Genomic DNA, 15,204 nt, shown 5'->3' on the forward strand with positions numbered 1-15,204 from the left:
AGGGAGGGACTCTGGGGGAAACGGGCCCTTTTCGGCAAACCAGGGAAAGCCAAAAGGTTTCAGTTCAAAGACCGAGCAGACCGTGATCAAAGATTTGCTCCCTGTGTAGGGACCTATAGAAGGGATCATCGAGTCACTGCTTCACCGTCTCTAAATCGACGGAGCTCCTGGAGTGGCCCACGCTACGGCAGGTTTTCCAACCCTTTAATCACGGTCGCGGCTCTTCTCTGATCGCGCTCCCATTGATCAGCACCCATCTGGAATCGGGAACCCCAGAACTGGGCCCGGATTCCAGCAGCGCTCGCACCAGTGCCAAATCCAGAGGTCAGCTGGCCTCTCTACGCCCACTCGAGACTCCCCCGTTTCTCTGTCGGTGACGAAGCGGGAACATTCGATCACATTTTGACTAAGTTGTGGGCCTGTTTCCCGCTGCCCAGTGGAGGCCGAAGGGTTAAGCAAGGCCGTTTTAAGATCTTCGTAGGCCCTAGGCACACTTGCCTTCGTAGGCCCCCCCGACCGAAATAACTAATTTGATTTTAAAGTCTGGGGCCACATTAATTGCGAGGTTTTGTGGCCCCTAATGATGCCACTCTGAGCAAAATGTCAAATAAAAATTGTTCAGAATTGAAACCTGCATTTAATGCATTCCCGTTTGCTAATATTGTAACCATATTCCTTAAATCTTGTCACAGAATTACATTTACAATGGATATATGTAATAATATAACAGTAATTTGTACCTTAGATCAATATATTGAATTTAAGAAGATATGAATTTTGATTTTATGGTTTGCTTTTCAAATTTTCGGATAGATTTTGTTTTAGTTCACAACATTTTTCGTAGGCCCTGAAAGTTTCGTAGGCCCTAGGCACTGTCTCTATTGTGCCTAATGGGTAATACGGCCCTGGGGTTAAGCCTGCTCATGGCAGCAGTGCGAGGCGTGGGTGGAAGCACAGAGACCAGTGGGAAGCCCCGGTGCCAGATCATTGCTCAGTGTTAATCGATGGCCTGGAAAAGCTGAGCGGAGACCAGGCCCCGAACAAAGAATGCAGGTGGGACTGGCAGGGATAAGGGCTGGCTTCTGGGAGAGGCTGGCTGCCCTCTCCCGGGGCAGAGGGAGGGACAGAGAGAGCCTGAAATGGGATGCATTGCAGCCCAGTGGGTGCATTGTCTTGCCTTGGCCGGGGTGTCTGACGTCTTCGCCTTTGCATCTCTGCGCTGAGCTAAGGGGTTTCGAGGCGGGGTTAACAAATACCACGCTGCTTGGCAAAGGCTGCCGGGCATCCCTGCCGGGCATGGCTGGGGTGCACGGCTCCCGGGAGTGTGTGCAAGGAGCTGTCCGAGCTGGATTCGCCGGGCACAGCTCCCAGGGTGAAGCAAGGGGGCTGGAGACCAGTGGCTCCGTCTCAGAGGTGCTGAGGCCACGGGGCTGGCCCTGAAGGCAGAGTGGGACACACGGGGGCTGCCCCAAGGGAGGAGGTTCCTCTAAGGCCTTTGTTCTCAACCCGTCGTCTGTGGAGCTCTGGGGGCCGCAGACCGGGTCTAAGATTTCCATGGGGGCTGCACTGCCATTCGCTATTTTTTAGGGGTTCACAAGTGAAAAAAAGGTTAAAACCCTGAGCTAGGCTGACGGGCCCATTTTCAAATCCCTGCTCTCTGCGTAGGGCCTTACAGACGGGGATCAAGTCACCCCGTCCCTTCCCTTGATGAAGCTAAGCAGATGGAGCTCTGGAGTCTCTCAGTCGAAGGCAGGTTTCAATCATTGTCTCATTCTCCTGGCTCTTTTCTCTCCCCTCCCCAGCTGATCAGCCGCCTTCTGCAATTGTGGGCCCCAGGCCTGGACACAGGACCCCAGCAGCGGTCGCACCGGGGCCAAACCCAGAGGGAAAATAACCTCCCTGCTCCTATTCCAGATTCCCTGTTCCTGCACCCAGGACCGGACTGGGCGCTCATGGCGAGTCTTTATCCACTGCGCTGCCCGCAACGACCCTTCCGCCCTGGTCTTACGGCAAAAGGTACAACCCCAGCCCTGCCCTTCTCCCCTCCCGCCCCCCGTAGGTCTCTTTTCACGTCACTGGCAGTGACCCCAGACAATGATGGTGATGGGGGGATGGGGACAGCCCGACCCCGTTGGCGGCCTGGCAGAGATATTCTGCAGCAGGCTCTGCCACGACGCTTCCCAGCACCATTCCCACGGGAATCCCTCCCGCCTCTGGCCGCCCCAGGCCTAGGAGCTGGGGGTGGAGAGGCTGCTGGTGGGATCGCACGTGAGCGTCACCGATTCCCCTTCCCGCGGGCTGCTGCCAGGTGCCGCTGTAATGTGGACGCCTGTAGGGACATTGGGGGGCGAGACGGACACTCAGGGTGGGAACAGAGAAAGACAGAGTGGGGGGACCTGATCCAGAATAGGCTAGTGATCTAGGGCAGGGAGAGGGCCATGGCCTGGCTCATGCGGGTCCATGGGGCCAGAACAGGCAGGGAGACATGGGGATAAGGGGCAGGGGATCCCCCAGAAGAACCTGGGGCAAAGGCAGGGGGAGAGGGGGCGGGTGTGGCCCAGAGGGGGCGGGGACCCAGGGGAAGCTTGTGTGGGGCACAAACTGAATATGTCACTGATGGGCCCAGCCAGGGGAAGGATGGAGGTGTGGAGGAGGTGACCGAGGTGGGGGGTGATGGAGGTTGGGGTGTTGACCAAACATGGTGATTAGGAGGCGGGGGTGGAATACGAGGCAGGGAGAGGAGGCGGGCGGGGACGACGCAGGGGGACGAGGCGGGGGACATGGGGCTGCTCCAGGAGGCCGTGTGGGGAGCTGGGGGGGCGGCTGGGTGGGGGGAGGCTCTCGCCAGCCCTCGCTGCTTACCCTGAACTTCGACCGATTCCCTCGCAGAGAGGCTCAGATACGCCCAGCCGGGGCCGGACACCCAGACACCGCACGAGTAGCTCCCTCCGTCAGAGACGTCTGCCTTCACAGTGCGGAAATCCTGCCCGGCTCCTGGCAGCCACACGTCCCCGCAGGACCAGACGTACCCGGCCCCGGGCCCCAGGGCACCAGCCTGGCAGCGCAGCGTAAACCCATCGCCTGCCTTTATCGCCGTCTTCCCTCCCGGCAGCAAAACCTCCACGCTGGGCACGTTCGGGGCGACTGAGGGCGAGAGTTTGTCAGCGGGGCCCTGAGCGAAGGGGCAGGTCCCCCCCCTCCAGCCGCCCGGGGCAAGGACATTAGCTAAAGCCACAGGACAGATTTTGAGGGAATAGGACCCAGGCGTCCTGGCTCCCAACCCCCCATCCTGTGCTGTAACCACTAGACCCCACTCCCCTCCCACAGCTGGGGACAGAACCCAGGCGTCCTGACTCCCAGCCCCCGCTGCGCCCAGGCCATGTCTGGAAGCAGGGCTCACCTGGCCCCGGGGGCTGGGGCTGGTCGGAGCCGCACCCATCCCAGTATCCGTCCACCAGGCATCTCAGCGCCATGCCGGGGGGCAGCCGGGATGGGGATATCGGCAGCTCGGTCGCCTTCTCCCCAGCCGGGGTTTGCCCTGGGCTCCGCTGCGCGCCGTCTGCGTCGTACCAGGAGGGGCGATGGGGGCAGGCGTCCGGCACGGAGCAGATGAGGGAGGGTCCCGGGTCCATTAGGCTCCCCAGGCGGGGCTGGCACGGAGAGGCTGTGAGGAGAGGGGGGTCGGGAGCCGTTGAACGCTGTGGGGCCCTGGGTTGGCCCCGATCCCAGGGGCCACGGCCTGGCTGTGGGGAGGGGAGCAGCCCCCAGGGTGGCGGGTGCGGCACAGACGGGGCAACGAGGGCTTGGGGGCGCTGGGGGAGGGGCAAACATTAGCTAGAGACACGGGGAGCGCTGGGACTGCCCGGAGAGGCACAGCCGCTATGGGGGGCCCCACACATCGGGCCCCAGCACCCCCCCTCCGATTCCCCTCACACCTGCTGCCTCTCGCTGGCTGCAGGGTCCGTCTCAGCAGCTCTTCAGCACAGGCCACGGGTTAGACAGAGACACGGCTCTGCCAGCACAGCCTGGGGATCTGAGCCACAGGTCCCACCTGCTCTCACCACTGCCCCCCACTGCCTCCCAGAGCCGGGGAGAGGACCCGGGAGTCCTGGATCCCAGCTGTGACCACTAGACAACACGCTCCCAGTGCCCCAGCAGCATGTGAGAGAGGCAGCGCCGAGGTGTGGGACTGCAGAGCAGGGCAGAAATGGGGCGTGTGTGTGTCTGTGTGTGTGTGTGTATGTGTGTGTGTGTGTGTGTCTGTCTGTCTGTGCGTGTGTGTGCCTGTGTGTGTCTGTCTGTCTGTGCGTGTGTGTGTGTGTCTGTGTGTGCGTGTGTGTGTGGTTCTCTAAGGTTATTCACGTGCCCCGTGTTGAACAGGAGGTGCTGGAGGGAAGCTGGTTACCAGAGACTCTGAGCTGCTGTCCTGGTTCACTCTTCCAGCCATTTCTCACTGTCACAAACCGGAAGCGGTAGGTGCCGTTGTCGCTGAGGCGCAGCCGGGCCAGCCGCAGGGAGCAGCTGTTCTGCAGGTCCCCCAGGTAGCGGACGCGCCCCTTAAAGGCAGAGTTGATGCGATCGTTGTCCGAGTGATACACGGTTTGATCCCTGTCCAGTGTCCAGTTCACGGCTGTGACAGTCTCCCCTGCAGGGTAGCTGAAGGAGCAGCGGATGGTCACGCAGGAGCCGACCCATCCAGCAAGGGGCCCTGCAGCGAATGTCACTCCCCAGTTCTGGGTGTAGGCGCCTGTGGGGGACACGAATCGTTGGGGATCAGGACAGTGCCCGGCTCCGGCGAGCTGAGAACCCGGCCCGCGGGCTGGGCTCGGTCTCGCAATCAGGGGCTTTGAAACAGAGTCGGTGAAGTTGCGTTGTGGGGCTGTCTGAGCTCCTTCCCCCCCGGCGTGTGGGTGACAATGAGCCCTGCCGACTCCCTCGGGAACTGGGGAAGGGGATATTGGAGTTTTGGAGATTCCTCCCCCCTCCACCGCCTGGCCATCAGCAGGGAGCAAAGATCTCCAGGTCTGTGTGACAATACTCACCACTCAGCAGGCAAAGGGCAGGGAACAGCACAAGGGCCATCTCCGTCCGGCACACAGCGCTCTGCGGGCCTGGGGGGGGAAAGAGGCCGGGAATGATTCACCTGCAGCGTTTCTGGGAGACAGCTCGTCTGTGCCGGGCAATGCCCCCAGCATCATCCGGCCGCAGGATCAGCGGCGCAGCCGGTGTATCACACCTAGGCCCCTCATAAAATAATTTCCTAGCAGTAAAGCTCGATGCAGCAAGGGTCGGCTGCATTTCCATCCCTGTGTGCTTTGCAGGCTGTGTGTGCAGGGCTCACAGCCTCGGGGGTGAAATGCAGCCACGTCTGGGGAGGAGTGCACTGCCTGATTGACAGCTCACAGCAACGTGGAGGGCGGTTTCAGGGCAGGACCAGAGGACTCTTCTTGTGTGGAGGCGACACGTGTGGGGAGATGCAGGGGAGGCAGAAAGGAACTACCATGTTGGGGTGTGACAGGGACCTTGAGATAGAGCCATGGGGGTTTAACAGCCACAAGGGGCAGGGCCCGGTTCAGTGTCTCAGCTGGGAACAGCAGAGCACCACAAGCAGAGACCATCCCGGATTGCGAGATGAGAGAACCCCCTACTGAGCCCCCCACCCCCTGCCTGCTGCACAGCACCCGCTAGTGCCCCCCTGGGGTACTGGGCCAGCACTGACTACAAGAGTAGAGGGCCCCCTACTCAGCCCCCCGGCCCATCCTGCAGCTCTGCAGCCCCATCACTGCCTCTGCTGCCTCCTCTCCGATAACTACATTGTTTATCGGGTCCCTTCTCGGTGTGTCTGTGAGCACATCCTGGGCAGGGCCAGCGTCTGCTGCTACCAAACTGCTCTGAGAACAATCTCTCTACGTAATGGTACAACTGGCCAGCGAGCATCTCAGGGCCAGAGTGTGTCTGAAAACTTCCCCTCCAAGAGCCAGGCAAAGAACCCAGGAGTCCCAGCTCTAACCCAAATGCCATGCTCTCTCTGAACAGTAGTTCAATCAAGCGTGGCCTCCCCCATATGATCTCAGCCCCCGTCACAGCTTGCCCAGCTGTTGATCTTTTCAACCAGCACAGAAATGCAGCCTGCTCTGGGGTGGGGCATGGCCACTGTTTAACAGCGCAGGGCGATGTTCCCCCACCATGTTCAGTCCCCATATCTCACACTGAGAGCTCGTCCCACAGGGACTGGCTCGCACTCTGTGTTTGGGAAGTTCCCAGAGTATTGTCAAGGCTAGCCTGAGCTGTGGTGAGACCGTGTGTTCCCGTGGCTAGCGCACTGCAGTGGGACACAGGGCCCCAGCTTCTACTGCAGGGTCTGCCATGGACCTGCTGTACCTCAGTGGGCAAGTCGCTTCCCTGCCCTATGCCTCAGTTTCCTTTCCCACCTATTGTCTATTTTAATTGTGGTTCTGTTGGGGCAGAGTCTCTCCCTGTGTCTGGGCAGCGCCCGGCACAATGGGGCCCTGATCTCAGCTGGGTCCGCTCCCGTAAGAAACTCTCACCCTTTAATCTCCTTTCAGTGATTTAGAGATTCGAAGAATTGTTCTCCCCGTATCTGGCTTTTTCCCCCAAAACAAGGAAGAGCGGCTCTTACCTGGGCCATGGGCCTGTGTTAGCAGCTGGGACTCGGATCTGATCCCACCGCTGACACTAACGGGTGACCAGGGACGTTGGATGGGGCAAGTTCATCGAGATCTGTGGCAATAGCCCCAGGTGCTGTGAGTGGCTGGTGGCTCAGGGGAGGGAAGGGAACCAAGATAGCGTGTTCCTGGCCTTAAAGGCAACGTGCTTGCTGGTTCGGTAGCGATAAGACTGAGTGGTTAGAGTGGCTGTGAGCCAGGACTCCTGGGTTCTATGCCTGGCGGTGGGAGGGGAGTAGGGACTAGTGGTCAGAGCGGGGAGGCTGGAGGGAGGTTACTGGTGGAGCTCCTCAGGGATCGGTCTTGGAACCGATCTCATTTAACATTTGTATTAGGCACCTCGGCACACAAAGTGGGGGTGTGCTAATAAAACGTGCGGCTGACACTAGGTGGGAAGCTATGGCCAATCCGGACTAGGACCGGAAGATCCTAGCAGAACTGGACGACTTTGTAACCTGGAGTAACAGAAATGGGATGAAATGTAGCAGTGCCCAGGGCAAGGTGATGCACGTAGGAACTAACAAGAAGCTGGGGCCGTGTCAGCTGGAAGTGACAGAGGAGAAGGAAGCCCTGGGTGTACTGGGTGATCACAGGATGACTATGAGCCGCCAGTGGGATGCGGCTGTGCGAATGGCTAATGCGGTCCTAGGATGCAGCGGGGGAGGTATTTCCAGTAGAGACAAGCAAGTGTTAGGAACATTGCACAGGGCAGAGGTGAGGCCTCGTCTGGAACATCGTGTGCGGTTCTGGTCTCCCGTGTCTAAGAAAGATGAATTCACACGGGAACAGGTGCGGGGACGGCTGCTGGGATGTCAGAGGACTGGAAAAGCTCTGAGAAGACACTTCAGGACTTTGGCTTGTTTAGCCTAACGCAGCAAAGGCTGGGGAGACACGATTGCTCTTCTAAACACGTCAGCGGGATAAACAGCAGGGAGGGAGAGGAGTTATTTCATTTTAGCGCCAGGGTTGGCACAAGAACCAATAGATACAAACTGGCCAGCGATAGGTTTAGGCTTGAAATTAGAGGAAGGTTTGTAACCATCTGAGGAGTGAAGTTCTGCAGCAGCCTCCCAAGGGGAGCAGTGGGGGTAAAAAACCGAAGTGGCTTCAAGACTGAGCGTGATACATTCATGGAGGGATGGTGTGAGCAGACGCCTGCGATGGCACGGAGCTGATCTGCGACTGCTAGCACCGAATATCTCCAACGGCCGGTGGTGGGACACTCGAGAGGCAGGGCTCTGAGATACACAGAGAATTCTCTCCCAGGTGTCTGGTGGGTCTTGCCCATATGGGATCTTGGGAGCAGGGCCTGAGAATGAGTTAGTGTCAGCGGTGGGATAAGCGCGGAGTTGCAGCCGCTAACCCCGGCCCAGGTAAGAGCCGCTCTTGCTTGGTTGGGGCAAAAAGCCAGATTTGGGGAGAACGGTTCTTCTTGGTGAGAGTTTCTTATGGGAGTGGCCCCAGCTGAGATCAGGGCCCCATTGTGCCGGGCGCTGCCCAGACACAGAGCGAGAGACAGTCCCTGCCCCAAAGAAATTACAATGCACAATAGGTGGGAGGGTAAACTGAGGTACAGTGACTGGCCCGTTATCGTACAGTACGTCCATGGCAGATCTAGGAGTAGGACCCAGGGCCTTGTGTCCCACTGCAGTGCTCTAGCCACTGGACCGCACTGTCTCACCACAGTTTGTCTAAGCATTGAAAATACACTGGGGGCTTCCCAAACATGGAGCGAGAGCCAGTCCCTGCCCAGCAAGCTCATAGTGCCCCACCCCAGAGCAGGCTGCATTTCACTGCTGATTGAAACGCTCAACAGCTGGGCAAGCTGTGACGGGGTCTGAGGTCACATGGGGCAGAGCAGGCTAGATTGAACTACTGTTCAGAGAGAGCATGGCATTTGGGTTAGAGCCGGGGCCGCAGGCCAAGACTCCCTGGCTCTGGGAGAGGAAAGAAGGGGAGTGGGGTGTGCTGGATTGGAGCAGGGGGCTGGAGTCAGGGTGCCTGGGTTCTATCCCCAGCTCTTGGAGGGGACATTTATTTTCAGACACTGCCTGGCCCTCAGACCCTGGCTGGACAGTTGTACCATTACCCAGAGAGAACGTGCTCAGACCGGTTTGGTAACAGCAGACACTGGCTCTCCCCAGGATGTGGCCAGAGACACACAGAGATGGGACCCGATAAACACTCTAGTTATCAGAGGGGAAGCAGCAGAGGAAGTGGTGCAGAGCTTCAGGATGGGCTGGGGGTGCTCTCCTCTTGCAGTCAGTGCTGGCCCCAGTACCCCAGGGCGGACACTAGGGGGCGCTGTGCTGCAGGCAGAGGGTGGGGGGCGCAGTAGGGGGCGCTCACATCTGGCAGTCCAGGCTGATCTCTGCTGGTGGTGCTCTGCTGTTCCCAGCTGGGACACTGAACCAGACCCTGCCCCCTTGTGGCTGTTAAACCCTCCATGGCTCTTTATCAAGGGCTCAGGATGCCCCCCAAGGTCCCTGTCACACCCCAACATGGTAGTTTCTTTCTGCCTCACCTGAATCTCCCCACACATGTCACCTCCGCACAAGAAGCTTCCTCCGGTCCTGCCCTGAAACCGCCCTCCACGTTGCTGTGAGCTGTCAATCAGCCAGTGCACTCCTCCCCAGATGTGGTTGCGTTTAACCCCCAGACTGTGAGCCCTGCACACACGGCTGCAAAGCACACGGGGATGGAAATGCAGCCGACCCTTGCTGCATCGGGCTTTACGGGTTAGGAAATTATTTTATGAGCGGCCTAGTTGTAAAATACCTGGTCGTGCAGGCGATCCTACGGCCAGGTGCTGCTGGGGGCATTGCCCAGCACAGACGAGCTGTCTCCCAGAAACGCTGCCGGTGAATCATTCCAGGCCCCTTTCCCCTCCCAGGCCCGCAGAGCGCTGTGTGCCGGACGGAGATGGCCCTTGTGCTGTTCCCTGCCCTTTGCCTTCTGAGTGGTGAGTATTGTCACACAGACACGCGCAGAGCCTTTGCAGCAACATTTCCCCAGCCCTGGGAGTCTGTCTGCACTGCAAGAAGGGTGCTGAGAAGTGGGGTTAAATCGCAGTCAAGTCCCAGCCACTCACGACAGTGGCCCTAAGTTCAAGCCCAGGGGGCGTCTGACCTTGACCCCAAGTGGCCAGATTGGCCGGCTCCTCGCTGCTGTTTTCACCCCGGTGGAGAACACGTCTGGTTTCCACGGCAGAGTCAACCTGGTCTAGCCACGGCCCACCCTGGGCTGAGCTGCTGTTTTCCCTGCGCCACGTCCTGTCTTCTGTTTCTCGCTGCCCCGGCTGCTGCCCCAGTGATTCGGGGCGTCTCCCAGGCCAGTCTGGAGATCTTTGCGCTCTGCTGATGAGCAGGCAACGGAGGCGGGGAGGAATCTCCAAAACTCCAATATCCCCTTCCCTAGTTCCCATGGCAGCTGGCAAGGCCCATTTTCACCCACAAGCCAGTGGGGTGGGTCAGACAGCCCCACAACACAACATCACCCATTCTGTGTTTTAAAGCCCCTGATCGCGGTGCCGAGCCCAGCCCGAGGGCCAGGTTCTCAGCTCGCCGGGGCCAGGCACCGTCCTGATCCCCAACGATTCGTGTCCCCCACAGGCGCCTACGCCCAGGAGCGGAGTGTGACATTCTTTGGAGGGCCCCTTGCTGGATGGGTCGGCTCCTGTGTGACCATCCGCTGCTCCTTCAGCTATCCTGCAGGGGAGAATGTCACAGCCGTGAACTGGATACTGGACGGGGATCAAACCGTGTATCACTCGGACAACGATTGCATCGACCCTGCCTTTCAGGGGCACGTCCGCTACCTGGGGGACCTGCAGAACAGCTGCTCCCTGCGGCTGGCCCAGCTGCGCCTCAGCGACAGGGGCACCTACCGCTTCCGGTTTGAGACAGTGAGAGATGGCGAGAAAAAACTCTGGACGAGTAAACCAGAGCAGCTCAAAGTCTCCGGTAACCAGCTTCCTTCCAGCACCTCCAGTTCAACGCAGGGGCACGTGAATAACCTTAGAGAACCCCCCCCACACACACACACACACAGAGCAGGGCTCAGCCCCTCCAGCAGGGGGTCACAGCACACCCACACACACACACACAGACACACCATTTCTGCCCTGCTCTGCAGTCCCAGACCTCGGCGCTGCCTCTCTCACATGCTGCTGGGGCACTGGGAGCGTGTTGTCTAGTGGTCACAGCTGGGATCCAGGACTCCTGGGTCCTCTCCCCAGCTCTGGGAGGCAGTGGGGGGCAGTGGTGAGAGCAGGTGGGACCTGTGGCTCAGATCCCCAGGCTGTGCTGGCAGAGCCGTGTCTCTCTGTCTAATCCGTGGCCTGTGCTGAAGAGCTGCTGAGACAGACCCTGCAGCCAGCGAGAGGCAGCAGGTGTGAGGGGAATCGGAGGGGGGGTGCTGGGGCCCAATGTGTGGGGCCCCCTATAGCAGCTGTGCCCCTCCGGGCAGTCCCAGTGCTCTCTGTGTCTCTAGCTAATGTTTGACCCTCCCCCAGTGCCCCCGAGCCCTCATTCCCCCGGCAGCCGAGCACCCGACTGGGCCGTGCCCGCCACCCTGGGGCTGCTCCCCTCCCCACAGCCAGGCCGTGGCCCCTGGAATCGGGGCCAACCCAGGGCCCCGGAGGGTTCAACGGCTCCCGACCCCCCTCTCCTCACAGCCTCTCCGTGCCAGCCCCGCCTGGGGAGGCGAATGGACCCGGGACCCACCCTCATCTGCTCTGTGCCGGACCTCTGCCCCCATCGCCCCTTCTGGTACGACGCAGACGGCGCGCAGTGGAGCCCAGGGCAAACCCCAGCTGGGAAGCAGATGACCGAGCTGCCGATATCCCCGTCCCGGCTGCCCCTCGGCGTGGCGCTGAGATGCCAGGTGGACGGATACTGGGATGGGTGCGGCTCCGACCAGCCCCAGCCCCCGGGGCCAGGTGAGCCCTGCTTCCAGACATGGCCTGGGCACAGCGGGGGGCTGGGAGTCAGGACGCCTGGGTTCTAGCTCCGGCTCTGGGAGGGAAGTGGGGTCTAGTGGTTACAGCACAGGATGGGGGGTTGGGAGCCAGGACACCTGGGTCCTATTCCCTCAAAATCTGTCCTGTGGCTCTAGCTAATGTCCTTGCCCCGGGCGGCTGGAGGGGGAGGGACCTGCCCCTTCGTTCAGGGCCCCGCTGACAAACTCTTGCCCTCAGTTTCCCCAAACGTGCCCAGCGTGAAGATTTTGCTGCCGGGAGGGAAGGCGGCGATAAAGGCAGGCGATGGGTTTACGCTGCGCTGCCAGGCTGGTGCCCTGGGGCCCGGGGCTGTTTACATCTGGTCCCGCGGGGACGTGTGGCTGCGAGGAGACAGGCAGGATTTCCACATTGACAAGGCAAACATCTCTGACGGAGGGAGCTACTCGTGCGGTGTCCGGGTGTCCGGCCCCGGCTGGGCGTATCTGAGCCTCTCTGCGAGGGAATCGGTCGAAGTTCAGGGTAAGCAGCGAGCGCTGGCCTGCTTCCCCATCACCTGTCTTGGATCCCCAGCCCCCTCTGGGCCAAGCCTTCCCATCCCCCGCCTTGTGCCCCAGGGTCTTCTGGGGGATCCCCTGCCCCTTATCCCCATGTCGCCCTGTCTGTTCTGGCCCCGTGGACCATCATGAGCCAGGCCATGCCCCTCCCCCCTGCCCTAGATCACTAGCCCATTCTGGATCAGGTCCCCCCACCCTGTCTTTCTCTGTTCCCACCCGGTGTGTCTGTCTCGCCCCCCAATGCCCCTACAGGCGTCCGCGTTACAGCCACGCCTGGCACCAGCCCACGGGAAGGGGAATCGGTGACGGTCAGGTGCAATCACACCCAGCAGTCGTCGCGGAGAGCGTGGTGGATAAAGACTCGCCATGAGCGCCCAGTCCGGTCCTGGGTGTCCGAACAGGGAATCTGGAATAGGAGCAGGGAGGTTATTTTCCCTCTGGGTTTGGCCCCGGTGCGACCGCTGCTGGGGTCCTGTGTCCAGGCCAGGGGCCCACAATTGCAGAAGGCGGCTGATCAGCTGGGGAGGGGAGAGAAAAGAGCCAGGAGAATGAGACAATGATTGAAACCTGCCTTTGATTGAGAGACTCCAGAGCTCCGTCTGCTTAGCTTCACCAAGGGAAGGGGACGGGGTGAGTTGATCCCTGTCTGTAAGGCCCTACGCAGAGAGCAGGGATTTGAAAATGGACCCGTCAGCCTAGCTCAGGATTTTAACCTTTTTTCACTTGTGAACCCCTATAAAATTGCGAATGGCGGTGCAGCCCCCATGGAAATCTTAGACCCGGTCTGCGGCCCCCAGAGCTCCACAGACGACGGGTTGAGAACAAAGGCCTTAGAGGAACCTCCTGCCTCGGGGCAGCCCCCGTGGGTCCCACTCTGCCTTCAGGGCCAGCCCCGTGGCCTCAGCACCTCTGAGACGGAGCCACTGGTCTTCAGCCTGCTTGCTTCACCCTGGGAGCTGTGCCCGGCGAATCCAGCTCAGACAGCTCCTTGCACGCACTCCCAGAGATGCCCAGCTAAGGTTCAGGCTGGCAAAGCCCTGGGCCGCGGCTGTCAGCATCCGACGTTTGTGACATCAGCCTCCATCTGCCCTCAGGCTACGGCTGGAGCCAATATCTGAGCCCTGGCCTTGTGGCCGGCGTCTCGGTTGCCGGTCTGGTCCTCCTTGTCCTCGTTAGCGTGGGGGCTTGTTACCTGCTCAGGAGACGCTGGCGGCAGGCTACGGAGGGTAAGAGCTGGACTGGTTCAGTGGGAACAGGGGTGTCGCTGGTGCCGGGGACTGGTGAATTGCGGTGGGGGCCAGTGGGAGACCCTTGGGGGGGATTCAGGGACAGGGGGATTCAGGGACTGGGGGCCTGGTGTTTGGGGGGGCTGGTGGGAGACCCATAGGGGGATTCGGGGACTGGGGGATTCAGAGACGGTAGCTGGTGTTTGAGGGGAGCCGGTGGGAGACCCTTGGGAGTGTAACAAACTTGGGGTTAATTAAATAACAAACCAGTGAATGAGAAAGGAATAAAACTTCAATCCCACAAACTGCAGAGAGCTCCGCTGGTGAACTGCTGCACACAGCTCTGTGGTGTCGAGGGTGACGGCTCTCACCGACTCACTCTTAGTGCCGTGCAGTCTGCAAACTTCTGGGTACAGAGACTAATAATCTGTGACTAATAAATAATCCTTGGATTGCCCGGTGAATAAGTCAGTGCCCGACTTCTCCGAAGGCTGTTGTGGATCTGGATGGGGTCGCACTGGCTCTGCCTGTTGGTCTGGCTTGTATTTCAAGCATGAAAAGCAGCGTCCTACCACGTTAGTGATGTTGTGATTGATCCATGGCCCATACAGCACCTCTCGTGCTCATTCTTTGCACGTCTCAAATCCTAACTGACCTCGTGGATCCTCGGTAGCGTTTCTTTTGGGAGACGTGTTGGAATTACAACCTTCCTGCCTTGAAATCCCCCCATCTATCACAGGAAGGCCAGGTCTGCAGTTCCAGTCATCTCTGATATTTGGACAGTAACTGCTCATTTCTTCAGGACACCCTTTAACTATCACTTCTCTAAGGATTCCCAATGAGTCCATTTTCTCCGTCTCCTCTCTTATTTCTTGCAGTTTCCTCTTAGCTCTGGGCATTGACTTTACAATCAGATCGACACAGGCCTGCATCTCTGTCTCTAAAGTCTTCTCTGGTTTCGTGGGAGCCACTGCTCTGGAAAGTGCATCTGCTGTGAACATGGATTTACCGGGTGTGCAGGTCACAACCAACTCACACTTCTGCAGCTTTATCATCATTCTGTGCACCCTTATGGTGCAGTCAGTCAGCAGTTTGCTGAATAACGCTGTCAGGGGCTTGTGCTCCGTTTCAGCTCCACTGTCTGACAGTAAATACACTGATCGAATCTCTCACAGGCAAACAAGATTCCTAAAAGCTCCTTCTCCATCTCTGGGTACCTGGTTTCTGTCTCAGTCAGTGATTTGGATGCATATTCCACTGGTTTCCAACACTCTTCAGGCTTCTGTAAAATCTCTGCATCCAACCCAGACCGTGAAGCATTTGCTGAAATTTTAACAGGCCTTCCTGGTGCATAAAACGTCAACACTGGGTCTTGCATCAGTTGTTGTTTTAAACCTTCCCATGATTCCTCCTGTTCCGCACCCGACCCATTCCTTTTATCCTCTAGGAGTTTTCTCAAAGCCGCTGCTTTGGTAATAGACCAGGGGTGAATTTCCCAAGAGAATGAACAATTCACAGGACCCGCTGGACATCTTTCCTTGACTGGTGAAGTGGCATCATTTCAATGGCTGAAATCTTCCTCGTCTCAGGTTTTACACTTTCATTGGAAAGAACGTTCCCAACCAAAGTCAGTTCGGTGACCCCGAAAACACCTTTCTCCCTCTGTAGTTTGAGGTTTGCAGCTCTCCTTGCATCCAGGACGTGCTGACGTCGACAATCGCGGTCCTCTGCCGTTGAGCCCCAGATGATGATGTCATCCATGGATGTGTCACAGATCT

The 15,204-nt window shown here is 59.0% G+C and overlaps 1 protein-coding gene across 1 annotated transcript; it reads left to right on the forward strand.

Annotated features, from left to right (window-relative positions):
- The first annotated feature begins 9,608 nt into the window (after positions 1-9,608).
- Positions 9,609-14,315, forward strand: LOC137157952 (sialic acid-binding Ig-like lectin 8). The gene is made up of 6 exons (XM_067555375.1): positions 9,609-9,648; positions 10,298-10,648; positions 11,362-11,625; positions 11,884-12,165; positions 13,295-13,426; positions 14,305-14,315. Exons 1-6 carry the CDS (start codon positions 9,609-9,611, stop codon positions 14,313-14,315), a joined length of 1,080 nt encoding a protein of 359 aa, XP_067411476.1.
- Positions 14,316-15,204: the final 889 nt, after the last annotated feature.

Source organism: Emydura macquarii, unplaced genomic scaffold (assembly GCF_026122565.2).
Source record: "Emydura macquarii macquarii isolate MOO-44397 ecotype Brisbane River unplaced genomic scaffold, CSIRO-AGI_Emac_v2 contig_1635, whole genome shotgun sequence".
NCBI lineage: Eukaryota > Metazoa > Chordata > Testudines > Chelidae > Emydura > Emydura macquarii.